General features: G+C 44.3%; 1 protein-coding gene across 1 annotated transcript in view; it reads left to right on the top strand.

Moving 5' to 3' along the window:
* Window positions 1-27,743, top strand: part of RABGGTA (Rab geranylgeranyltransferase subunit alpha) — a 65,879-nt gene that overhangs the window by 17,752 nt on the left and 20,384 nt on the right. Inside the window, exons 4-12 of the mRNA XM_040354773.1 lie at window positions 3,115-3,239; window positions 4,657-4,844; window positions 4,943-5,140; window positions 6,674-6,757; window positions 6,866-6,948; window positions 17,272-17,364; window positions 18,792-18,894; window positions 18,982-19,033; window positions 20,216-20,304. Coding sequence (XP_040210707.1) covers window positions 3,115-3,239; window positions 4,657-4,844; window positions 4,943-5,140; window positions 6,674-6,757; window positions 6,866-6,948; window positions 17,272-17,364; window positions 18,792-18,894; window positions 18,982-19,033; window positions 20,216-20,304 — 1,015 coding nt within the window. The remainder of the gene's footprint in view (window positions 1-3,114; window positions 3,240-4,656; window positions 4,845-4,942; window positions 5,141-6,673; window positions 6,758-6,865; window positions 6,949-17,271; window positions 17,365-18,791; window positions 18,895-18,981; window positions 19,034-20,215; window positions 20,305-27,743) is intronic.

The following is a 27,743-nucleotide window of genomic DNA, read 5'->3' as shown; positions in this document are numbered from 1 at the left end:
AGACTGTAAATGACCGGTAACGTGCGTTTCTGTTAAGGCAATAATGTTCGCTTTTTGCGCTTTAAGATATGCTAGGGCCGCCGTACGCTTAATTTTGTTTCTCACCCCCCTCACATTCCACGTTAGAAATTTAATAGAGGTCATGGTACCATGAAAATTAGCTTACAGGGTCGGATCTGCAGCACAACAATCCCATCCACCTGTGTATCTTTCATGAATCTTTGGATATCCCATTTTCCTGTTTTAACATATTTACTTTGCCATATCCCAACTATAAACCACATACTCCAATACAACAACCGTTCAGAGTCCAAACAGTGGCCCTGGTCTTTCTTAACTCCCCACCCCCCACCCAGCCCAGCACCTCCCCAACATGGTGTGAGCATACATTCCCAAACCAACAGAACCCATATGAAAAAGAGAAAGAATACTTCTTCCAGCAGATAAATCTGACTGGAGGCACGGTTCTTAGGTCCTGTGTGTATCATGGCTAGACCATTATACACTCGTCTAACGGGACGATTGTTCACTGAGCAATGCGTGGATTCGATACTGGGAAAACATAACATATCCCAAATTGTATTGTTCATTTGCTCCTCTGGCTCTCCAGAACCTGTGCTCTGTACCGTCCCCACCGCTTTAGTATACTGTTGCAGGATCCTTGTCTTGTCCACTGCGGCATAAAAACATATCTGAAAAGGGGCTTCCAGCCCTCCCTCCCCCCGGATCCCCGGAGGGGTTCAACACCAGATCTCAGGCCATCCCCGATGCAGTCCCACACTATTCCCCGGGCCCCAAGTCCAAGATCCCATAAAACAAAACCATTTTAACTCCCCCTCCCCCCGGAATGGGGGATGAGGGACAATCTAAGAGCAATGTCTCAGTCTATGGGCCACTTATTATTCAGCAGCAAGTTCCATTTGCAAAACTTTATACAGGATAGGGGGGGGGGGGGTTTTGCCTTCCTCCTCACCACGTGCAGTCTATCCCCGACCCCCCCGTGTGTTACTCACAAGTTTTCCATAGCAGGCCTCACTCCTGTCTCCCTTTCCGGTCCAACCATTCAGCTGCTGCTGCTGGGGTTTCAAAAAATAGTACACGTCCATCTTCCTCCACTCGCAGTTTGGCTGGAAATAGCATGGCATATTTTAAATGCAACACACGCAGGCGACGTTTCACATCTTGAAATTGAGACCTCTTCTTCTGCACTTCTGTAGAGAAGTCCGGGAACACTGCTACCTGGACATTCTCCACCCGCATATTCCCCTTCTCCCGGGACAATCTCATGATTTTATCCCTGTCACGAAAGTTCAGGAACTTAGCAATAAATGTGCGGGGAGGGGCCCCTTCAGGAGGTGGTTTCGCTGGGATCCTGTGTTCCCTCTCCACCGCAAACATGGCGGAGAACTCCTCTCTCCCATATATTCTAATCAGCAATTGTTCCAAGTATTCTGCTGGGTCTCTGCCTTCTGTGCGCTCCGGTATCCCAATAAAGCGCAAGTTACAGCGGCGGAGTCTGTTCTCCATTTCGTCTTGGTGCGCGTGTAGTTGTTGAAAATAAGGACATTTAAAAGCAAAATCGAAGGATGAGGCAAGTAAAGGCGGACTGCACTAAGGTAAAGGAAGCTATTTAGGATTTTTTTTTTTTTTTTTTTTTACCTTTACAACCCCTTCAAAGGGGTTGTAAAGACAGACATTTTTTTTTTACCTTAATACTTTCTGTGCATTAAGCTTTTTTAGCCATACTTCTCCTATGGATCATAGGAATGCAGTTCAGTTCGAGAGCTGACAGTTTGTTTTGTCGGCTGACATCACAGAGCCAGTCCAGGCTCTGAAAAGATGCCAACCATATGGTCGGGAGCCACACAGAAGCCTGGATTGGCCTTTTTAGCGATCCACTGAGAGGCTGAGCCAGCCCCTCCCACCCTCTGGACCGCCCAGCATTCCAGTAAGAGCTGGAGGGTAGAGAAGAGAGCCGCTGACAGACAATCACAGCTCTCTGCTCAGAGTGGAATGGAAGAAATGAGCAGTGTTTGAGCGCACAGTTCTCACTGCAGAGCGGGTGGGGCTCAGATTGATGCTGCATCCACCTAGGTGAGTTTGTTTGTTTTTTTTAAACCCCTGAACTTCTCTTTTAAAAGAGAATTGTGTTTTATTTTTGTTTTTTTTTGGCCAATTTATACTTACCTAGGTAGATGCAGTATTCGTCCGATGATGCATCTGTCCCCCGCCGCCTCTGCACTAAGAACCGAGCCATCGAATACCGCCGATGGCTTGGTTCTCACAGATCGCTGAGCAGAGAGCTGGTGACTGTCAATCAACAGCTCTCCGCTCTGCCTCCCCACACTCACTGTAGCGCTGAGCTGTGGAGGGGCGGGGAGCGGTCATCTCAGCTGCTCCCTGTGAGGCTGAGACAGGCATCAGTCCAGGCACCTGGCAGACTTCATTGTCGTGATGACACGATGCCTGGACTGATTCCAGTGACATCAGCAGAGAGCGGACTTCAGGCCGCTCTCTGCTGAAAATGGGTCACAGGAGTGCAAAATGAATTGCACTTCTGTGACCCATAGGAGAATACCAGACAAACAAGCTCAGGCTGGACTTCTCCTTTAAGGTAAAAAAAACCTTTGATGTTCAGCCCCCCCCCCCCAAATAGTTACCCGAGCCCCATCTTAATCCAACATGGTGCCTGACGAGCAGCGGCTCTCTCCTTTCTCTCTAATCACTGGACATGGAGGCAGCAGTGGAAGCCTTTGGCTCCTGCTGCTTTCAATCACAGGCTGTGAGGAGAGAGTGGTGGGTGGGCAGAGGCTGTGTGTGCCGATGGACACACAGAGATCAGCTAAGGATTGAGCCCGTACGAGTGCCCCCAAAGCAAGTGAGGAGAGGAGCCAGGAGTACTAGCGGGGGACCTCAGAGGATCTGGGCTGATCTGTGCAAAACTATTGCACAGAGTAGGTAAGTAACATGTTTTTTTACCTGTACAATCACTTTAAAATTCACATGAGCACATTTTAAAACTATGGCATTTTTTAAAACGGCTGCATATAGTTTTTTTCTCTTGGTTTTTGTCATCCCCTGAGCTCACTCTTATGCACTGGTTATTTCCTGCAGCGTGAAGCTGGGCAGTTGGATAAAGAAGCACTGGAACTAACAGCTCAAATATTGGCATTAAACCCAGACTTTGCTTCCCTATGGAACTTGAGACGAGAAGTCTTCCTTGCACTTGGCACTGAAAGGTAAATGGCAAAGGTTGTCTGTCTCCTTGACTCCTTTTATGCACTTTAGAAAAGTAAAACCATTTCTGCTGCCCTTAGCTAGTAATCAGAATGCAAATACAAAAAAAGAAGCTGAACACAAACATTTAAAAAAAAAAACTTGTGTGCTGCGCTATGCTCTGCATTTAAATACTTCCTGTGAATGTGTGCAATAATAAATATCCAGTACTCAATATTAATTGACCAAGTGTATAGTACAATATGATTCCATTCCAAACATGCATAAAGGGCTAATGTACTAACAAAATATACAATAGATATAATTGCACAATCTGCAAACTTATTTTATGTTCTATCCCATATGTGCACTAAAGTGCTTAATAATAAAAGTCCATCAATCGATATCCTCAAGATTTTCAGTTGAAATGGATCCTTGTGATGGTGCTCGAAACTTATCCAAAGTGCTAACACTCTCATGCTCCCTTGTGCTCCTATGTGAGTCTCCTCGCCTCACGGCGTGTGACTGTACAGTAAAGTTTGGTCAAACAGCGCTGTTGAACCACCCCTGGGTTCTGTGATGTATAGACTCTGCAGCTTCCTGAGCTGTTCTAAGATTGTATCCTTGGTGCATATATAAAGAAAAGCTACATGGTGCTTTATTGTTTAAACCACATTTATTTTAAATATTGATCAGGGTACTCGCACATTAAAGGTGATTGTAGCGCACCACTCTGTAACACACAGATCTGTATATAACCCAAATGAGGCCATACGTTTGTTGGTTTATCCGCAGCTGCTCATCCTAGCAATGCTGCGGTTGTTTACACCGCTCTGTCCCCTCCCCAACGCGTGTCGACACAGGGATCAGGTGTCTTCCTCAGGGGGATTGCTGAAAATCCCCCCTGACTTGATTCCCTCCACCACCCATAATTGCCATGAGCTTCCTGCCCCTCTATTAACCTGCCAGAGCAAAGTTGATCAGATTGTATTTCATACAAGCCTATGGACTTTCACCTTCTTCCCCCCATGTGATTATGCTGAGGTCTGTCAATTCACCTTCCAGGCATCCAGCACTGCTTAATAATGCCTTATTATTATTATTATGTTATTATACAGGATTTATATAGCGCCAACAGTTTGCGCAGCGCTTTACAACATCAGGGAAGACAGTACAGTTACAATACAATTCAATACAAGAGGGATCAAAGGGCCCTGCTCGTTAGAGCTTACAATCTAGAAGATGGCCTGAAGTGCTTAGTAATTAGCTTTTCCCTGATCGATAAATAGAGCAACACATGTGAGCAAACTGGTACTATAAGCCCTGAAAATTACAAAGCACAGGATCATCATAATGTCTATTTTAAAACAATGGATATAAACAGGATCATAGCAGAAGACAGATGTGTTTTCTAGATGTTTTTCCATTTCTACCTGTTAGGTCAGAAGAGGAGATACGCATTCTTTATGTGGGAGAGCTGTCCTTCCTAGAGAGCTGTTTACGTGTAAACCCCAAGTCTTATGGGACGTGGTATCATCGTTGTTGGGTAATGCAACATATGCCAGAGCCAGACTGGTCAAGGGAACTGCAACTCTGTAATCGTTTTCTGGAGATCGATGAAAGGAACTGTAAGTAACACTTGGTATATTAAGAATTTCTCAAGAAATGCCCAAAAAAGGTTTAATAACAAACTTCTATTACCTATTATTTTGTAACCTTTCCACAGTTCATTGCTGGGATTACAGAAGAATTGTAACTCAGTCATCACAGGTTCCTGATGCTGATGAACTTGATTTAACCAGTAGTCTTATCACCAAAAATTTCTCCAACTACTCCTCCTGGCATTATCGCAGCAAACTGCTCCCGCGTATCCACCCTGACCCAGAACGACATGGCAGACTGTCAGAAGAGACCTTGCTTTCTGGTGAGACAAAATTATTTGAGGAAGACTAGAAATGTAGTAGAGACCCACATTGATCAGTTTAAAGTGATATTAAAGCCTTTTTTTATTTTTTTAAGTAACGTGTTATACTTGTCTGCTCTGTGCAGTGGTTTTGCACAGAGCAGCATGGATCCTCCTCTTCTTGGGTCCCGGACCAGCTCTCTCCTGGCCTCCCCTTCCTGTCGGGTGCCCCCACAGCAAGCAGCTTCCTGTGGGGGCACCCAAGCCGGCGCACTCCTGAGCCACAGTGTCCATTCACATACAGAGCCACAGCTCGGCCTCGCCCCCTCTGTCTCCCTATTGGCTTACTGGCTGTGATTGACAGCAGCAAGAGCTCAAAGCCAATCAAAGTGTGAGTCCCCAGAGGGGCAAGGCTCTCGTGGAAATCGCTGGATCGAGAGGGGGCTCAGGTTAGTATTTGGGAGGGCTGCTGCACACAAAAGGTTTATTACCTTCGTGCATAGAATGCTTTAAGGTAAAATGGTAGGTAAAAAACCTTGTGCCTTTACAACCACCTTTAACCACTTGCTGCCTGCCCACTGTCAAATGACAGAGGGACAGTGCAGCTCTCGTTCTGGGAGGACGTCTTGTATAGGTGCCCCAGAACAGCCGCTGTCGCGCACCCGCGCAGTACGGTGATCGTGGCAGCGCCATGTTGCTAGGACATGGCGGGACCCTGATGGCCGTGGCTCTTTAACCATGTGATCAGCTTTAACCATGTGATAGCAGAGGAACAAAGCAGCAGACAGATATGACACTTGGTGCTATTAATCGAGACAAATACATACTATAGAGGGATGCTTTGTTCATATTTCATGTCTTAGCTTTACAAGCACTTTAATGCACAGTTAATAGTAAATTGCACAAGCTTCAAAGAGTTAGGGCTCTTTCACACGGAGCGGACCGTTTCTGGGTCCGCTCCGTGTGTCTCCGTCGGCTCAGCGGGGATCCCCGCTGAGCTGTCGGCGGATAGGGCGGTCCCCGCACACAGTGCAGGGACCGCCCTGTCTGAGCTCCGCTCTGCCCTATGGGGAACCGGATGCAGACGGACCGTCTGTCCGTCTGCATCAGTTCCGTTCCGCCGGACGGAAGAAAAATAGGGTTTTCTTCCGTTCGAAAACCGGATCCTGACGGACGCTAGCGGATGCGATCCCATAGGGATGTATTACATAGGGATTACAAGTCCGTTTACAGACTTGTAATAACGGACAGGCGGAGCGGACGTCTGAAAGGGGCCTTACCGGTATCGGTACCAGTATTGTGAACGCTGCAGGTGTGTAGCCTAAGCAACAAATCCAATTAATGCCTTATTAAGGTTAGCTGACTTTCAGATTTAATGACATCTGTGGGTCTATGTTTTTTTTGTTTTGTTTTTTCCACCTATTTACTGTATTTATATAGTGTTATAATTGTACAGAGTGCATATGAACTCTTCATTTTATTCCTATGGAGCTCACAATCTAATATCCCTACAAAATTCACACACAAGATTAATAAATTGCCTTTTGTTGACAGAACTGGAGCTTGTACAAAATGCCTTCTTCACTGATCCAAATGACCAGAGTGCCTGGTTTTATCATCGCTGGCTTCTTGGAAGAGGTGAGCATTCTGAAACCAGGCTTAGTTTGTTTTACAGTAAACGGTTTCCCTTGGTTTTATTATTTCTTTGGTAAACCCTGAATAACGGCTGTTTGTTTTTTATGTCAGGTGATCCTCCACTTTCCATTCGATGTATCTTAGCTGATCTGGAAGTACCTTTTGTAACTGCCACTTTTTCTCATCCAGTCCTTGTAAGTTAAAGCTTCTGATTGATCATTTTATTCCTCAAGAACAGACCTACAGTGCATCTGGAAAGTATTGACAGCGCTTCACTTTTTCCACATTTTGTTATGTTACAGCCTTATTCCAAAATAAATTAAATTCATTATTTTCCTCAAAATTCTCTACAAACCATACTCCCTAATGACAACATGAAAGAAGTTTATTTTAAATCTTTGCAAATGTATTAAAAATAAAAAATACAAAAATCCTATTCACAGGCTTTGCTCAGGCGCATCGTGTTTCCACTTCTTATCCTTGAGATGTTTATAAAACTTGATTGGTGTCCATCTGTGGTAAATTCAGTTGATTGGACATGATTTGGAAAGGCATACACCTGTCTATATAAGGTCCCACAGTTAACAGTGCATGTCAGAGCACAAACCAAGCCATGAAGTCCAAGGAATTGTCTGTAGACCTACGAGACAAGATTGTATCAGGGAACAGATCTAGGGAAGGGTACAGAAACATTTCTGCAGCTTTGAAGGTCCCAATGAGCACAGTGGCCTCCATCATTTGTAAATGGAAGAAGTTTAGAACCACTAGGACTCGGGACTCTTCCTAGAGCAGACTGCCCGGCCAAACTGAGCGATAGGTGGAGAAGGGTTTTAGAGAGGTGACCAAGAACCCGATGGTGACTCTGACAGAGCTCCAGCATTTCTCTGTGGAGAGAGGAGAACCTTCTAGAAGAACAACTATCTCTGCAGCACTCCACCAATCAGGCCTATATGGTAGAGTGGCCAGGCGGAAGCCACTCCTCAGTAAAAGGCACACAACGGCCCACCTGGAGTTTTCCAATAGGCACCTGAAGGACTCTCAGACTATGAGAAACAAAATTCTCTGGTCTGATGAAACAAAGATTGAACTCCTTGGCCTAAATGGCAAACATAATGCCTGAAGGCAACCAGGCACCACTCATCAGCTGGCCAATATCATCCCGACTGTGAAGCATGGTTGTGGCAGCATTGTGCTGTGGGGATAATTTTCAGAGGCAGGAGCTGGGAGACTAGTCAGGATGGAGGGAAAGATGAATGCAGCAATGTACAGAGACATCCTTGATGAAAACCTCCTCCAGAGTGCTCTGGACCTCAGACCGGGGGCGAAGGTTCATCTTCCAAAAGGACAACGACCCTAAGCACACAGCCAAGATAACAAAGGAGTGGCTACGGGACAACCCTGTGAATGTCCTTGAGGGGCCCAGCCAGAGCTCAGACTTGAACCCGATTAAACATCTCTGAAAAGATCTGAAAATGGCTGTGCACCGACGCTCCCCATCCAACCTGATGGAGCTTGAGAGATCCTGCAAAGAAGAATGGGAGAAACTTCCCCAAAATAGGGGTGCCAAGCTTGTAACATCATACTCAAAAAGACTTGAGTCTGTAATTGACGCCAAAGGTGCTTCAACAAAATGAAGAAATAATTCCGGACAGCTGCACTTCCAAAAATCCTTTTATTGAAGCTTTAAATGACAAGTGGTTGACAGATGGAGCAGGGGACAAAGAGGTAGACGTTTTTCGTGCAAATGTCAGCACTTAGGGCCAAATCCTCAAAAGAGATACGACGGCGTATCTACTGATACACCGTCGTATCCCTGTTTCTAACTATGGAACTGATCCACAGAATCAGTTTTCCATAGTTAGGCAGAAGATCCAGCATGTGTAAGGGACTTACACTGCCGGATCTTAGGATGCAGTACCGCATCCGCCGCTGGGGGCATTTCGTGTCGAAATGCCGCCTCGGGTATGCAAATTAGCACTTACGGAGATCCACAAAGCTTTTACGCTTCGTTTTTTCTCCGTAAGTTTTAGTTTGCAAACGCAAAATTAGGGCTGCGTTTACAAAGTGTAAAGTTAGTACACCATGTAAAAGCAGACCCTTCTGTCCAGCGACGTGATTTTTTTTTTTTTTTTTTTTTAATTTTTTTTTTTTCGCCGTATCTTTTTTTTTTTTCCCCTAATTTAAATGGGAATCGCCCCCATTTGAAGAGGAACGCCTTGCGCCGGCGGAATTTAAGTTACACAACCGAAAATTTCTAGGTAAGTGCTTTGTGGATCGGGCACTTAGGTAGAAATTTTAAGGCAGTGTAACTTAAATGGAAAAATTTACGTTACGCCGGCTCTTTGTGGATTTGGCCCTTAGTCATTACCTAATGAAGCTTCAATAAAAGGATTTTTGGAAGTGCAGCAGTCCGGAATCCTTTTCTTCTGTTACACAGCATGCGAGCTGGGCTAGCACCTGACTAGTGTGTGTGGGGATTAATCAGAGACTCGCTCACCTGGAGCAGCTTTTCTTGTTTCATGCTTCAACAAAGTATTGAGCAAAGGCTGTGACTACTTATGTACATGGGATTTGTTTTTAATTTTTTTATTTTTAATACATTTGCAAAGATTTCAAATAGACTTCTTTCACGTCATTATGAGGTATTGTTTGTAGAATTTTGAGGGAAATAATGAATTTAATCCATTTTGGAGTTAGGCTGTAACATAACAAAATGTGGAAAAGTAAAGCGCTGTGAAAACTTTCTGAATGCACTTTATGCCCTGGATTGACCATGCCTTATTTTCTATAAATTATAACCAGATTTGATTTTAGTTATGGCTCCTTGATGTTTTTTTTTTTTTTTTTTAAGGTTTAAAATACTATACAGTATGTATATGGGGTGTGCTGTAATCTTTTTTTTTTTTTTGTAATGAATGGTGGGCTGAATGATCTAGATCAGGGGTCCTCAAACTACAGCCCTCCAGTTGTTTAGGAACTACAATTCCCATCATGCCTAGTCATGTCTGTGAATGACTAGGCATGAGTTTTACAATGCCTCATGGGATGTGTAGTTCTGCAACAGCTGGAGGGCCGTAGTTTGAAGATCCCTGATCTAGATTGTGTGCATAATATAATTTAATGATTTACAATTACCTTTTAGGTTTTATAGTTATATGGCTGGCAGATCGCCTCCGGTCTCTCCCCTTCTTACTGTGTTATAGTCAGGGCTTTTTTTCAGGGGGAACTTGGGGGAACTCGGTTCCACCACCTTTGGCTCAGACCCTTTGGTGCCTACTCACCACAATCACTTGTAAACACAGAAGTCTGGTTTCTGTGTTTACAAGTGACAGCTCTGCCCTGTGTGTAACCCCCCCTGAACTCTGCACTCTGTATGTAATGCAATCCTGGTATGTAATGCCCCTTTAAGACCCTTCTACTGTTTGTGAAATCTGAACGGGGTCGTGGTTGAGTTCCTGCACCTATTTTCTGAGAAAAAAAGCTCTGGTTATAGTGAATCATTGTCAACAGCAAGGTTAAGAGGATGTGAGCTCATAATTGATGCATGCAATGAGTTGTGTAGACAGTGAAAACATGGCTCACAAGTTACCCCTGCCATTTTTGTTTAATTAGTCCCTTCCTCCCTACCTTTTGCTTTTGTGTGTTTGAGCCAAAAAACACTTTACACATACTGCACATTTTCACGTTGTCTCCTATTATTATTTTGCTTTCACAACTTATTGCTTATTTGGGTAAGGAATACATTTAAAGGGGTTGTAAAGGTTAATTTTTAATTTTCTAAATAGGTTCGTCTAAGCTAGTGCATTGTTGGTTCACTTACCTTTTCCTTCCATTTCCCTTCTAAATGTTTTTTTTCTTTGTCTGAATTTCTCACTTCCTATTTCTCCTCAGTAAGCTTGCCCCCATCATCCGAGCGGTGGAAAGTCAGTCAGAACAGCTTACTGAGGAGGAACAGGAAGTGAGAAATTCAGACAAAGAAAAAAAAAATTAAAAGGGAAATAAAAGGAAAAGGTAAGTGAACCAACAATACACTAGCTTAAAGAAACCTATTTAGAAAATAAAAAACAAACCCTTACAACCCCTTTAACCACTTCATTACTGGGCACTTAAACCCCCTTCCTGCCCAGACCAATTTTCAGCGCTGACGCATTTTGAATGACAATTGTGCGGTCATACAACGCTGTACCCAAATTATATTTTTATTATTTTTTTCCCACAAATAGAGCTTTCTTTTGGTGGTATTTGATCACCTCTGCGGTTTTTATTTTTTGCGCTATATACAAAAAAATACAGAACATTTTGAAAAAAAAACACAATTTTTTTTACTTTTTGCTATAATAATATCCAATTTTTTTTTAAAAAAATGTTTTTTTTCCTCGGTTTAGGCCAAAACGTATTCTTACACATATTTTTGTTTAAAAAAAAAAAATCGTAATAAGCGTATATTGATTGGTTTGCGCAAAAGTTATAGCGCCTAAGAAATAGGGGATATATTTATGATTTATTTTTTACTAGTAATGACGGCGATCTGTGATTTTTTTTTTTTTTTGTCAGGCCTGCAATATTGCGGCAGACATATCGGACACTTTTGACACAATTTTGGGACCATTCACATTTAAACAGCGATCAGTGCTATAAAAATGCACTAATTACTGTATAAATGTGACTGGCAGGGAAGGAGTTAACACTAGGGGGTGAGGAAGGGGTTAAATGTATTCCCTGGGTGTGTTCTAACTGTGTGTGGGGGGAGGGGACTGACTGGGGGAGGTGACCGATCTGTGTCCCTATGTACAAAGGACACAGCATCAGTCTCCTCTCTCCCTGACAGGACGTGGAGCTCTGTGTTAACACACAGAGCTCCACGTCACTGCCGATCACGGACATCGCGGCCGCCAGGCACGCGCATCGGCTTCCCAGCGATGCGCCGGGCACGGTGTTTCCCCTCTGCGTGCGCGGGGAATGTAAATAGCACTTGAGAGCCGCGCTGTGGACGTCTTTCGTCTATAGCACAGGTCTCAAGTGATTAAAGCCAAACTCCAGAAATATGCAAAATCTTCCCTTGCAGTGCCACCCCACACACACTTGTGATGTGTAGGGAGGGTAGGGTAGGGAGCCTCTGCTTGAGGCTCTGGTCTGTGGATGGTGCCTCAATGCCATCACATATAACACATGGGCGTTACTCGTCTTGTACATTGAGGATGCTGGAATGTGACTGCCGTCGTTCTCTGCTTAAAGAGGCAGCTGCAGGAGCTCTATTTTAAATAGACCCCCTGTATTTTCTGTGATTAACCACTTGACCACTGGGCACTTAAACCCCCTTCCTGACCAGACCAATTTTCAGCTTTCGGTGCTCTCACAATTTGAATGACAATTACTCAGTCATACAACATTGTACCCATTTGAAATTTTTGTCCTTTTTTTCACACAAATAGAGCTTTCTTTTGGTGGTATTTGATCACCTCTGGGTTTTTTATTTTTTGCGCTATAAAAGAAAAACGACTGAAAATTCTGTAAAAAATAAAAACTTGTTTCTGTCATATTAGCAGGTTATTTCTCACACACAGCATATGCATACCACTAATTACACCCCAAAACACATTCTGCTATTCCTCCCGAGTATGGCGATACCCCATGTGTGCGACTTTTACACAGTGTGGCCACATACAGAGGCACAACATGCAGGGAGCGCCATCAGGCGTTCTGGAGCACCGAGACCAATTCTGACATTTCTCTCCTACATGTAAAAATCATCATTTATTTGCTAGAAAATTACATAGAACCCCAAAACATTATATATGCTTCTTTAGCAAAGACCCTAGAGAATACAATGGCGGCCGTTACAACTTTTTATCTCTCATGGTATTTTCGCAGAAATTTTTTGAACGCGTGTTTTTAAAAAACAAAACAGTTTTGTGCTTAAAAAAAAGACAAAACAGTAAAGTTAGCCCAATTTTTTTTCATAACGTGAAAGATGAAGTTACGCCGAGTAAAAAGATACCTAACATGTCACACTTCAAAATTGCGCACACTCATGGAATGGCGCCAAACTCCACTACTTAAAAATCCCCATAGGCGACGCTTTAATTACTTTTATTGGTTACATGTTTTTAGTTACAGAGGAGGTCTAGGGCCAAAATGATTTCTCTCGCTCTAACGTTCGCAGAGATACCTCACGTGTGTAGCTTGAACACCGTTTTCATATGTGGGCGGGACTTGCGTATTTGTTCGCTTCTGCATGGGAGCACACGGGGACAGGGGCGCTTTAAAAAAATAAATAAAAATTATTGTTCATTTTACTTTATTTACTTGATTTTGACACTTTTTTCCCCAAAAATACATTTTTTTATCACTTTTATTCCTATTATAAGGAATGTAAACATCCCTTGTAATAGGAATATAGCATGACAGGTCCTCTTTACAGTGAGATACGGGGTCAATAAGACCCCACATCTCACATCTAGGCTGGGAAGTCTGCAGAGTATCGCGCAGGGTATTGGGGTATTGCAGAGTATCGCACAGGGTATTGGGGTATTGCAGAGTATCGCGCAGGGTATTGCAGAGTATGGGGGTATTGCAGAGTATCGCGCAGGGTATTGGGGTATTGCAGAGTATCGCGCAGAGTATTGGGGTATTGCAGAGTATTGCGCAGGGTATTGCAGAGTATTGGGGTATTGCAGAGTATTGCGCAGGGTATTGCAGAGTATTGGGGTATTGCAGAGTATTGCGCAGGGTATTGCAGAGTATTGGGGTATTGCAGAGTATTGGGGTATTGCAGAGTATCGCGCAGAGTATTGGGGTATTGCAGAGTATTGCGCAGGGTATTGCAGAGTATTGGGGTATTGCGCAGGGTATTGCAGAGTATTGGGGTATTGCAGAGTATTGCGCAGGGTATTGCAGAATATTGGGGTATTGCGCAGGGTATTGCAGATTATAGGGGTATTGCGCAGGGTATTGCAGAATATTGGGGTATTGCAGAGTATTGCGCAGGGTATTGCAGATTATAGGGGTATTGCAGAGTATTGCGCAGGGTATTGCAGATTATAGGGGTATTGCAGAGTATTGCGCAGGGTATTGCAGATTATAGGGGTATTGCAGAGTATTGCGCAGGGTATTGCAGATTATAGGGGTATTGCAGAGTATTGCGCAGGGTATTGCAGATTATAGGGGTATTGCAGAGTATTGCGCAGGCTATTGCAGATTATAGGGGTATTGCAGAGTATTGCGCAGGGTATTGCAGATTATAGGGGTATTGCAGATTATAGGGGTATTGCAGAGTATTGCACAGGGATAGCTGAGCTGGGATGGATGGATGGAAGGCTGGATCTGTGACTGCAATAGTCACAGATCCAGCCACAGTGCTGCTGCTGACACCCGCTCCCCCCCCCCTCTCCTCTCACACTGTACAGAGAGGAGAGGGAGGAACCGGCGTCATCAAATGATTTGTTTGGTTTGTTTACAAGTGATCGCTCCGTCATTTGACGGAGCGATCACGTGGTAAACGGCCGTTAACAGCGGCAATTTACCGCGATCCGTGATGCGCCGGGTCTTCTAGACCCGGCGCTCACGGATGATTCCAGGAGCGCGCCCCAGGGGGCGCGCGAGTGGAGCATTCTGGGAGGACGTCCCAGGGACGTCCTGTCAGAACAACTCGACCGCGCCGTAGCAGTAAAATGCCTATGGCGCGGTCGGCAAGTGGTTAATAGAATAAGTACACCTCTATTCTGGAAGAATAGTCTGTGCGCTGCACCCGCAGTTGACTGATTGCTGTTGTAGTGCTTTTTTGCATTTGACCCAGCAAAGCAATGCAGCAGCAATCGGTTGATTGCCATTTTTTTGCAATATGGACGCATTTAATTTTTTTATAAAAAATGTGTGTGTGTATGTATATATTATACACACACATTTTGTTTTATTATATATAATTGTCTTATTTTTTGCAGAAGGTGAAATTCTTCTATAATCATTTGACCTCGGGAAGATTAAGCCCCCCCCCCCCCTTCATGACCAGGCCATTTTTTGAGATACAGCACTGTGTTACTTTAACCTCTTGACCACCGCCCCATGTCAAAAAGACGTCCTCTTTTTAAAGTTGAATATCTCGATAACGGCAGCAGCTGCTGCCACAACCGAGATATTCATCTTTTCAGGGGGCGGTGGTGTACACGATAACGGCGGTCTCCCGTGGCGGATTCGCCGCGAGATCGCCGTTATCGGTGGCGGGAGAGGGCCCCCCCCCCTCCCGCCGCTCTCCCGCGCCCTCCGCCGCTTACCGGAGCCGTCGGTAGCGGCGGAGGGGATCGGATGTGTCCGGCAGCTGAGCGGGGACGGGACTGAAGGAGAAATCTCCTTCACCCGTCCTCATAGCTCTGCTGGGCGGAAGTGACGTCAAAACGTCAGTCCCGCCCAGCCTCTTAAAGAAACATTTTTTTTTTTGTCATTTGAAAAAATGACTTTTTTTTTTTTTATTTTTTTTTTTGCATTTAAGTCTAATTATGAGATCTGAGGTCTTTTTGACCCCAGATCTCATATTTAAGAGGACCTGTCATGCTTTTTTCTATTACAAGAGATGTTTACATTCCTTGTAATAGGAATAAAAGTGATCAATTTTTTTTTTTTTTTTTTCAGTGTAAAAAATTATAAAACTAAATAAAAATAAATAAGAAAACCAAAAAAAACTTTTTAAAGCGCCCCGTCCCGACGAGCTCGCGCGCAGAAGCAAACGCATACGCGAGTAGCGCCCGCATATGAAAACGGTATTCAAACCACACAAGTGAGGTATCGCCGCGATCGTTAGAGTGAGAGCAATAATTCTAGCCCTAGACCTACTCTGCAACTCAAAAAATGCAACCTGTAGAATTTTTTAAACGTCGCCTATCGAGATTTTTAAGGGTAAAAGTTTGACGCCATGCCACGAGCGGGCGCAATTTTTAAGCGTGACATGTTGGGTATCATTTTACTCGGCGTAACATTATCTTTCACAATATATAAAAAAATTGGGCAAAATGTATTGTTGTCTTATTTTTTAATTCAAAAAAGTGATTTTTATCCAAAAAAAGTGCGCTTGTAAGACCGCTGCGCAAATACGGTGTGACAAAAAGTATTGCAATGACTGCCATTTTATTCCCTAGGATGTCTGCTAAAAAAAAATATATAATGTTTGGGGGTTCTGATTAATTTTCTAGCAAAAAAATTGTGATTTTCACATGAAGGAGAGAAGTGCCAGAATTCACCTGGTGGGCAAGTGGTTAAAGTGGTTGTAAACCTTGTTATACCACTTGTACTTACAGGTAAGCCTATAATAAGGTTTACCTGTAGGTACTGTAAATATCTACCATATATGCTTGCTCTGACGTCATCGGCGCATGCTCACTGAAGAAACGCTTGTGCCGTTTATTCAGCAGCGTGCCGTGACCGGTCAGCTCCTGTGCATCATCGCGGCTCCGGCCAATCCCATCACTGGAGCCCGCAAACCTGGAAATAACTCCAGGAGACATGTCGCTGGTCACATCGGTGTGTGGGGCCGCTGCAACAGCTTCGGTCTAAGGTAAGTATTTCATGATGAACAAAACATATAAATAGTAGCGCTAGATAGTAACTAAATGATATAGAAACTAAATATCCGAGTGGAAAAAAAAATATATATATATATATATATATATATATATATATATAAACAAATATAAATCACCAGATATGTGAGGTGCAATCAAAAGCAATAAAGAACAAATGTAAAAAGTCCAAAGGTTATGTGTAAACTGAGTGAAACTTGAATGGTGATTTCAACTGGGTGAATAATTCTTGAGTGAGGAGAAACCATATGATGTTCCCACACTTTAAACGTGACACACACTTGTGACAGAAGTGTTGAACCCTAAAAAGCATACGCTCAGAGGGTCAACAAAAACTTGATATAATCAAGTTTACTTGTAGTGCCAACGACCACCACCAGATGGCACCAGGTCACAGAACGAAGCTTGGGCCTTCACAAGGCCGCAAAGCCGCGGCCTTAATTACCGGCTGTCATGGGCCCGCCACAATCGCCCGGCGGGGGCGCACGAAGACACAGGATCCTGTGCCTCCCCACCTCCCCGCGATTGCGGCAGGCCCGCAACGGCCGGTAATTGAGGCAGCGGCTTTGCGGCCTCAATTACCGGCGGGCGCGGGTGCCAGGTCACAATTTCTTGTCGCAATTGCGACCTGGCGCCCGGATTTTGTCAAGCCCTGATTTAAATGCATTCCAGTGCATTTTTTATGCGTTTTGCCACTTTCCAGTACAGTGTCTTTCACAAAAAATGCAGCATGTTATACTGTTAACTGTGCTGGAACACACTGCAGTAGTGTGAAATGTTGCCATTGAAATCCATGTAACCTACTGTCCATGCGTTTTTGATGCAGAAAAAAAACGTACTGGATTGCATGTGGTGTGAACCAGCCTTTAAAGAAGACTAACATTTCAGTTCACATTTGTTGTCAAGTATGTATTCAAATCACCTATATTCTTGTTCCACATGTCTTAGGTGGGGAGTGATTTAATACTGTTCATTGATGAGAGACCGGTCATGGTCACCTGGAAAACTCCCGAAGGCAAAGAAAAGCCAAGTTTAGTCTGGGTAATAAAATATTAATGTTTATTGTGTGCTGATTATTAACTGTGTATCTCTTGTGTTCACTGATCTTTCTCATAGTCCTGTTCTCAAGTTTCCAGCATTTATGTTTTTTACATGTTTTGTCCTCACTTCACTCATAAGGGGGCATCTCTCAAGAAGCTGATTCAAAAAAATAGTTACACAAGTAGCTTTAATAGGTATTCCAACTCTGCAGTCCAACATGGCGTGCAAAGGCCATGGATAATCATTTGTTTAATCGTTGTAGCATTCTGAATACTAGGAGAAACTGCATAAAACTTCTTGGCCTTCTCACCCAAATTAAGCTTGGCGAGTTAAAAGGGGTCTAGTATGTCACAATAACATGGTAAATACAAGATTTATTATAATTGCCTCTGCACACAGTAAACGAAATGAAAAAAACATGATAACCTTTAGAATTAACGTATGATTCTACGTAAAACTGCAGGATAGGCTTTTAAAAAAGGTAAATAGACTAAGGTTACCCCTCTGCACTGCCTAGCACATTGCAGTATTTTGATTAGTAATAAAGCCACCTGCGTCGTTTTGTGTGCGTTTCTCCGGTATTTTCTATGACCTGAGCACCTTGCCTCAATACTGCAGCAGACGCTAAGGGGTAGATTCACAAAGGAGATACGCCGTCGTATCTCTGAGTCTGGCCGGTTGTATCTATGCGCCTGATTCATAGATTCATATTTACGCAGGCCGCTAGGGGCGTGTACGCTGATTTACGCCTAGAATATGTAAATCAGCTAGATACGCGAATTCACGAACGTACGCCCGGCCGACGCAGTACAGTTACGCCGTTTACGTTAGGCTTTTCCAGGCGTAAAGTTACCCCTGCTATATGAGGCGTATATGCGGCGTACCAATGTTAAGTATGGCCGTCGTTCCCGCGACGAAATTTGAGTTTGCGTAAGTCGTCCGTGAATGGGGCTGGACGTCATTTACGTTCACGTCGAAACCAATGACGTCCTTGCGGCGTACTTTGGAGCAATGCACACTGGGAAATTCCACAGACGGCGCATGCGCTGTTCGTGAAAAACGTCAATCACATCGGGTCAGGGTTAATTTACATAACACACACCCACCTCTTCACAATTTGAATTAGGCGGGCTTACGCCGGCCTATTTACGCTACGCCGCCGCAACTTTCTTTTGAGAATACGGCACTTGCCTGTAAAAGTTGCGAAGGCATAACGTAAATAGGATACGTTACGCCCGCACAAACATACGCCATTCTACGTGAATCTACCCCTAAGAGAGCTGCCTTAGACCTGGTGAAGTCACAAATCTATTATTCTTTCTTAAAAGGCCAACTAAGGCAAAACTGGATAGTGTAGACTTGGTTGACTGGACCAGTGTGAATATGTTTTGCAGTCTGACATGATGATATCTGCGTTTTCTTTATAGGTCTGTGATGTCCCCAAAGACCATTTAAGTGGCCATTGTCAGCATAAGATCAAGATCATCTGGAAAGATGGTGAAGCTAAGAAGGAGTGTTCCTCATATCCAGGTGACCATCAGTAATTTGTATTCAGTGCAGTATCTGTAAATGTATTCATCCTCCATATTGGAAACTGATGTTTTTACTTTAATATAGGAAAACGGGTCACATGGTTTAGAGATTCTGTAACAGAAGATAAAATTTTCAGGTAATTTTTTTGTTTCTTGTGTAGTGTCCTTTTTCCTTTTTTGTGCATTTTCTTATATTCTAATACGACTCCAAAGTGTAGTTTACCCCACTCTAGTGGAACATATATAAAATGAATCCTATTCAGATTTTTTAGTAACATGGAAGGTCTGAGAAAATAAATGAGAATTGTAGGCAGAGGCGTAACTTGAACCTTCAGGGCCCCAGTGGAAGAAACCATGAAGGGCCCCTTGGTCAGGGCCCTTACGTCCAGCCCAGGGTCCTTCCCACTGATCCCAGAGCCCTTTACTTTCATTATGGGGCCCTTTATTACTGTTTCGCAACGGGACCCTTTCACATGTTCTGCAGCGGCCCCCTTCCTGCCGTCCTGGCTCCCCACAGTGGTGGAACACCAGGACTCGGTCGCAAGTGTGTCCTTTGCGACCCTGGTCATTCTGGCACTGGTGTAAGTAGTAGTTTTTATTTTATTAAATTTTTTAAACCTTTTTTTGTTTTTAGGAGCCCCGTTGGGGGCTTCGGTTAGATACCAGCGGTCTAAACAGACCTCTGATGTTCCAGCTTTGAGACAGAGAAAGAAGGTTGAGAACACAGCCCACAGTCTCCTTCTGTCCTTTAGTTTTGTACCCACTTTATTCACAAACAGAAGCATAGTAAAAGCATCCCCTGCAGCATCTGGCCAGAGAGGGGAGAGAGGAAGCCGGAACAGCTGTGGGAGAAGGGGGGCCAGGAAGAGTACACACGGGCCCTGGGACAGTAGGACTAGCATAGGAGAGGTGGCAGTGGCGACATATAGAGGAAACGATGCACTCCATTTTCCACCTGCAGCCACTGAATGCCCACTTCTCCTCCTCTCCCTCCTGCAGGCATTCAGCGGCTGCAGGAAAACCTCCCACTCTTCTCCATAATGTGGAGGTCCACAGAGAAAGTAGGCAACAATACATAGGAAGAGAGTTCAAAGGTTTCAGCTCAAAAGATTCACAGCTGGATGAACAGCTACATTTATTTTTGCTTTTGTTAAACAACAAAATGCGTTTAATGGTATATTTAACCGAACTAAAGTGAGCAAAATAGAGAAATGCATTGTTAGAGTTTACCATATGCTTTAATGATGTAATAATTAGCCTTTTTTTTCTACGGAGAAAGCCTGATGGTTCCATCTTAATAGTGTTACCATTTTCTCTAGCTTGGAGCTCTCTGAGGGGAAGAGCAATGTCCTGCAGCGAGAGTTACAATCCTGCAAGGAGCTCCAGGAACTGGAACCTGACAATAAGTGTAAGTTTGTTTGTTTTTACTGTAGATTGCTGATGTATAGGAAGTACCGTAAATGCCCTTTTTGTTATTCACTCAGTATACAAAGGTATTTTTACGATTTATGTAGGAAGTTATCTTTTTCTATATAAATCGTAAAATGCCTTTGTATACTTTACACACCCAGTTGTACAAAGCACATGAAAAATTAGCCTGCGTTATAATTATGTTGTGAAGAGCCAATCTGTGACCCTGGATGATGGAGCAAAGAGCACTCTTTGTCTGAAGTCTTATGACTTTTATGGTCGAGGAAAGCAGTTTTACAAAATTCTCTCTCTCTCTGTGGGGGAGTCCCTCGTAGTTCGGGTCCACGGCGCTCCTTGGGGGATCTCTCTCTCCACCATTTCCCTATGCTTTTGTAGGCGGGGGGATGATGTGGTTGCCGCTGGTGCACGCATGCATGCTCGCCGGATCATGGCGCAGGGCGGGCCCTTCAAAAAAGCCCAGACGTCAGAGCTCTGTAAAGCCAGAGGGACACAGCAGCTTGGGGCACGTAAGCACCTTGTGTGTGTGTGTGTTGGATACAGACATACCTAAGATGCCTACTCGGCATCTAGCTGTGCAGATTAGCAGGCATTGTTTTTTGCTAGACTAAGTTCAGCTGTTGATGCACCTGTGTTAAGAGACTTTCGTCTCCCTGTAGAAAAGGTTCAGGGGCAGGAATATAAAAGGGCACCAGGGTAACGCCATCTGAATCTGGTGGCCCTTATCATGCCTGCATGATATCATCCTTCCCTGTAGAGACTTGAGACAGCCCACAGGTTGAGCCATCGGCCCTGTCAGGCATTGCAGCCTCACCCAACATTGCAGCCACCCATATGTCTGTTTGGACGTTTTTTGCATTGCATTTGTTGGTCTATAAGAGGTTAACTGCTATATTCGCAGCATCCTCACAAGAAGCAGAAACCGGTGTGTGTGCCCCTTTCCCTGCTCTAAATCCTCAAACAAAAGGAATAAAATACCTGAGGATGAAGGTTCACTGTCAGAGGATAGGGAACAGGTGCAGTCTAAGGAGGCAAAGGTATCGGAAGCTTTACAAGTTCTGGAGTTGCAGCTGCAGTCCTTTTCAGAGATTCATACTGCATAGAACTTACCCTCAGCCTAGACGGCCAATGCCTCTGTCTCCTCCTTGGGGGTTTAAAAAATCCTATAGGTTGCTAGATCCTCATCCTGGTGCTGGCTTCAGGCTAGCCAAAAGCACAACTGTGGGATGCACAGTTGCTGGTGCACATTGCTAACGCACAACAGCTATATCGCAATAATGCGGAAACGCACGTCTGCAGAGGATAACCTTCTCTTTACCAGTCCACATGTTTGCATAAAATACATGAGTTTGGAATGTTTCAAAATGCATGTGGGGTAAAAACAAGTAACAGAACATGTTTATTGTTGATCACATAAAGATGCATGTTTTTGTTTGTATGGGTTTACATTTTTTTTACATAGTCACATGAGGATGCTTGGTCACTTTAAAGTGCTTAAGTCGCATGGAGAGGCTTTGGTTGTGAGTGTCACCGGCGCAAAAAATAAAATAAAATAAATATGAATATAAACTGTGATCTGCTGCAGTACTGTGTGCCCTTGGTAGGGGTTAATAGTGCATAGGAAAAAATGTTACTGCGCTGATCTAATTTTCCATAGGGTTCAATCTCTGGAAATGTGAGCTGTGACTTGATAGAATACACCCTCAACCATAAGTGGAATATGTATATCAGGGCCACAATGTGCCCAATCTTAAATGTGAGTAACCTAAATACAAACAATCTGTGAAAATATATAAATTAAATTTAAATCATGCATATGTGACACAGTTTTTGAATCACAAATATAAATTGGTGTATCGGGATACACATCAATCAATATGCCACAGTGCTCCAGTGAAAGAGTGGCTATCGTTGCTGCTACTAGCCGGCTAGATAATGAAAACAATACAGAAAAAAGTATACTATATAAAACACACAATGTGCAATGTGCCAACTGCACCGTGAATTGTCCAATAACTGGTATTGGAAACAGGTAATGCCCAAAAAATTATGTATAACAAAAAAATATATATATATATATAGTTATCAAACAACCAATAAAAGTGCAATGTGCTAGCTGCACTGAAAATAGTCCAATGACAAGCAATCTTGCTCCTATACAGTAGGTTCCAGCAAACAAAAGGTTCAATGTTGGTGGTGCTGTATACAGACAAGTGCCGCTATCTCTTCCACCCGATAAAAATGTGCCACCATCACCAATGGTTAAAATCAACACTCACCAGACCCCAGATATTAATAGGCTCCAAGGTGGTGTCTTTTCTTTATCCGTCAGTGGGTGTTACCTCCTTTTTCCTTTTACAAGGTATCCTTAAATCCTCAAAGACAAGGGGCTCATCATGGTGTAGTATGTTAAAAATATATTTATTTAAAAAAGGTAAAAAATAACACTTACAATATAAACTGCCTCTGACCGGCACTGAGTGTCTTTGGCAGTGTCAACCGTTAAAAGCCGCTGACCAGCATTTAAATGGCATCCTAGGAGGTGTGCATGCCCCGCTTTTCTCCGCATGTGTTGCTACAAGGGGTCCTTGCTTGCTAGTGTGCTTCAGCCTCTATGTGTGTGTCCAGGCAGCCTCTACGCGTTTCGCTATTTGCGACGCCATTTAAATGCTGGTCATCGGCTTTTAACGGTTGACACTGCCAAAAACACTCAGATTGGGCACATTGTGGCCCTGATATACATATTCTACTTATGGTTGAGGGTGTATTCTATCAAGTCACAGCTCACATTTCCAGAGATTAAACCCTCTGGATAATTAGATCAGCGCAGTAACATTTTTTCCTATGCATGGAGAGGCTTATTTGCACAGAAATGCCTAAAATCACATAAAGATGCTTGATTGCATAAAGATGCTGGATCACACAAGGATACCTGATCGCACGATCCTGGATTACCCAAGGATACTTGGTCTCACAGAGAGGCTTGTTTTCACAGAAATGCCTAAAGTCGCATAAAAATGCTTGATTGCATAAGGATGCTGTATCACACAATGTTGCCTGATCACACGAGTCCTTGATTACCCAAGGATACCTGGTCACACCGAGAGCCTTGTCTTCACAAAAATGCTTGATTGCATAAAGATGCTGGATCACACAAGGGTACCTGATCGCACGATCCTGGATTACCCAAGGATACTTGGTCTCACAGAGAGGCTTGTTTTCACAGAAATGCCTAAAGTCGCATAAAAATGCTTGATTGCATAAGGATGCTGGATCACATAAGGGTACCTGATCACACGAGTCCTTGATTAGCCAAGGATACTTGATCACACAGAGAGGCTTGTTTTCACAGAAATGCCTAAAATCGCATAAAAATGCTTGATTGCATAAAGATGCCGGATCGCACAGGGGTGCTTGATCACACAAGAGTCCTTAGTCACACAAGGGTACTTGTCCGCACAGTAGTGCTTTAAATGCATAAGATGTTTGATCACATGGAAAATGCTGAATCGCATAAGGATGCTTGATTGCTTAAAGTTGCATGTTTGCCTAGATTTCGCACGGTTGCATAATGAGACATGATAATTTAAGTTTCCTGTATGGGTACATGTTGCGCAATGTTGCATAACACGTTCATACAGGGGCGGACTGACAGCTCATGGGGCCCCCGGGCAAAAGGAAATCATGGGGCCCCCTGAGTCTCTGCCCATGTGTCCCCACCCACGTTCAAGCTGCATCCACACAAAGTCCTACCTACATATTGCACTGCCCATATTGCATGCGTTCAAAGAATTTCTCGACACTACAATCAAAATAAATGTTTATTATAGGAATTAAAGAAAACTAAAATGTACATATAAAGTGCAACAAATGGTACATTTTCAAAATTAAGGTTTGTGCGGGTTGCTGCACAATGTCTATGGAAATTGTACCAAGAAGTCGCCAAAAGTTGTACAGAAACTACTTTTGGGAATCGGTGCAGCGCCACAAATGGGGCATCGCACCGATTCGGGTAGTGCCATTGCCATGCGATTTGACATGTCAAATCGCATGGTAAATTGCTTCAATGTGAACTAGGTCTAAGTGCTATTCCCTATATAACACTGATATCTATACACTGAGTGGCATTCAGTGTACCAGATATCAGTGTGCAGGGGTGGACTCACCATCTGGTGTGCAGGGGCGGACTGCCCGAGGGTCCTGTGGTGGGAGGGCCCGGGCCGGCTCAGTCCGGTCCTGGAGGTGCCCGCAGCAGCAGCAGCTTATCATACACAATAAAAAAAAACTGAGTCTGTAACCCCGAGAAAGCAGTGCCTTGAACCATTAAATCCCACTAGCTAGGTTGATGTGGCTGTTGTATGAGAGGGTCGGGAGGTATGAGCTGGCCGGGATGGATGGCTCATCATGTTCACTAGTGAAAAGCAACTGACCTGACCTGCTGCCTGGTAAATAAGCACACTGTCACAGCACAGGGCAAGACGGTAAAGAAACAATCAATTCAGCATGGCTCTTATAACACAGATTACACTGTCACAGTAACTGCAGCCACAATGCTTTCATTATTTATGACACTAATACAGAGGAGTATATAGAGTCCTGTACAGAGGAGAGGTGAGGTGTGTGTGGTGCGGTGGGTAGCAGTGCGCATGCTCGGTACCTCGGAGGGGGGTGGCGGAGTATATAGATAGTATACAGAGGAGTATATAGAGTCCTGTATACAGAGGTGAGGTGTGTGTGGTGCGGTGGGTAGCAGTGCGCATGCTCGGTACCTCGGAGGGGGGTGGCGGAGTATATAGATAGTATACAGAGGAGTATATAGAGTCCTGTACAGAGGTGAGGTGTGTGTGGTGCGGTGGGTAGCAGTGCGCATGCTCAGTGTCGGTACCTCGGAGGGGGGTGGTGGAGAATTTCCGGAGGTTATCGGTTAGTCTCTCGTAGGCCACACGTTCCCGGGAGCCGGGAGGTGAAGGGGGTGGAAATGGGCGGGAACTGTACAGCACAGGGCAAGAAGGTAAAGAAACAATAAATTCAGCATGGCTGTTACAACACACACTGTCAGATCATTAGACTGTCACAGTAACTGCAGTGCAGCCACAATGCTTTCATTATTTATGACACTGACCTGCTTCTTCACACAAGGCAGGTCAGTGTGGATGCCGTTCGTTCCAGGCTGTGTCTGTGCTGCAATTATGTCTGCTCTGCCTCCGAGTCCAGCAGCTCCTAGTTCAGACAGTCCTCCGCGGCAGTGACTTATGGCCCTGCCCCCTCAGCTGAATTCCACAGGGGGAGAGGTGGCCGGAGCGCCTGTCATAGTCACTGCAGTGACTGCACCCCCGCACGGCTCTGAGCCATCCATCCGGGCCAGCTCATACCGACTCCCGAGCGAGCCTCTTAGTCACATCACACAGCTAGCTGCCCGGGATTTAATGGTCCAGCCATCTCAGGGTACAGACAGAGAGTACGGACGGACTCAGTTTTTTTTTACTGTGTAGAAGCTGACGCTGCTGCGGGCACCTCCAGGGGCGGACTGAGCCAGCCCGGCCCCCCCCACCACGGGGCCCTCGGGCAGTGCCCGACTGACCGAATGGTCAGTCCGCCCCTGCGTTCATAACGCATGCTTGCCTGCAAGATGCCCGTTCCATAGCACACATGCTATATGTATGCGTGTATACAGCGCGCCCTTTTTTATGTTTTGCCTAAAATTGTATGAATTCATGCTTCCATGAACACACGTTTCCATAGAGGCATATGGCTTTAACACTTGCCACATACGGGCATCCATTTGCATACTGTATGTGTTTATTTACATGGAACTGCAGAGGTCGTCTGTGTTTCGCAGGGGAACAGCACTTTCTCCAGTTGGTGGTCTTGCCCTTTGGGTTAGCCACTGTGCCCGGGTTTACAGGGTGCTAGGGTCTCTAGCAGGTCTAAAGGCCCAGGGTATAGCAGTAATGGCATACCGAGGCAAACTGCTGCTGATAGATCAGTCAAAAGGGAGAGTTTTTTGCCTCGAGACAAAATCAGTGCTATGAGAAAGCTGGTCTGTGGTCAAGGCAAGGAACAGTTCCTTTCGTTTGCCTTTTGCTTAAGTTGCTAGGGAAGATGGTGGCTTCATTCAAAGCAGTTTCCTATGCTCCGTTTCATTCAAGGCTGATATAAACATTATTCTGTTGGCCTGGAAAGAGTAGATCCTAACCTAGTATTACCCAAAGAGTCTTGTCCCAGGGATATGCTGGAGTTTCAGTTGGTGGTTCTTAACCAGAAGATTGGCAGAAAGGAAGATCCTTCATTCCCGTTACCTGGGAGGTGGCGGCTACGAGGCCGGCATCTAGGGATGGAGGCCAGGCCTGGAAGAGACCACTGCCCAGGGGAAGTGGTCAAGCTCCAAGTGAGCCTTATCTGTCAGCATTTTAGAGCTATGGATGGAGCGGTAGCCTCCGCAAGAGAATTTCAGTATTGGCAACTTTCTTTGTATAGAGCCATACTTAATTATTATTAAGAGTAGGGTGATGGTAAATCCTCACCCAGCCTTATTTCCTAGAAGGATCTAGTTTTAATTTAAATCAAGATATTCTTGCCTTCCTTTTTTCCAGAACCTTGTTCCGCGGAAGGAAAAGTTATTGCTTTTCTCTCAATATAGATGAGAGCTGTTAAAGATCTATCTGAAGGTTTTATGACTCAGATTTGCAAGGCCGCAACTTGGTTGTCGGTGCTTACGTTAACTAATTTCTATCAGGTGAATGTAAGACGGCAAGAGGATGCTGCTTTTGGCGCAGTATGCTGCAGGCAGCAGTATAGGTCCTCACGTCTGATGGCGGTCGGCGTTATTTGTGTCTCCCTCCCCCCTCAGTAGGCATTGCTTTGGGACATCCCACATAGTAATTACTAGACTCTGTGTCCCGTGATGTACGATAAAGAAAATAGGATTTTTATAATGGCTTGCCTGTAAAATCACAGGACACAGAGCTCCCGCCCCTCTTGTTTGGGGATATTGGGACACTTATTGCTTTGCTACAAAAACTTAGGTGCTCCCAGTATGGGAGGGGTTATATAGGGAGGAAACTTCCTGTCTAATTGATTACACCAGTGTCCAGCTCCTAAAGGTGGAATATAACCCACTTAGTAATTACTAGGCTCTGTGTCCCGTGATGTACTCCAAGAAAATAATTTTACAGGTAAGCTGTTATAAAAATTCTATTTTTGTTGAGGGGGAAAAAAAACATTCCCCGATGGGTGATCTATGTACATGAGTATTTTAACAAACTTTGTTGCAGATTCCTACATTTTGTTATTCTGAAGAAATCAGTTTGTTCCTCTGTGACCCTGTGCTCAGTGAGTCTAATGGGAGTGGTTTCATAATTATCAACCACCTGCTGTAGCTTTAGGGCTCTAATGAGGAAAGTGTCAGGGTCTGCATCC

The sequence above is a fragment of the Rana temporaria genome, chromosome 1 (genome assembly GCF_905171775.1).
Source record: "Rana temporaria chromosome 1, aRanTem1.1, whole genome shotgun sequence".
NCBI classification, from domain to species: Eukaryota; Metazoa; Chordata; class Amphibia; order Anura; family Ranidae; genus Rana; species Rana temporaria.
Note: the sequence above shows the minus strand (reverse complement) of the source record. Positions and strands in the feature narration are given on the sequence as shown.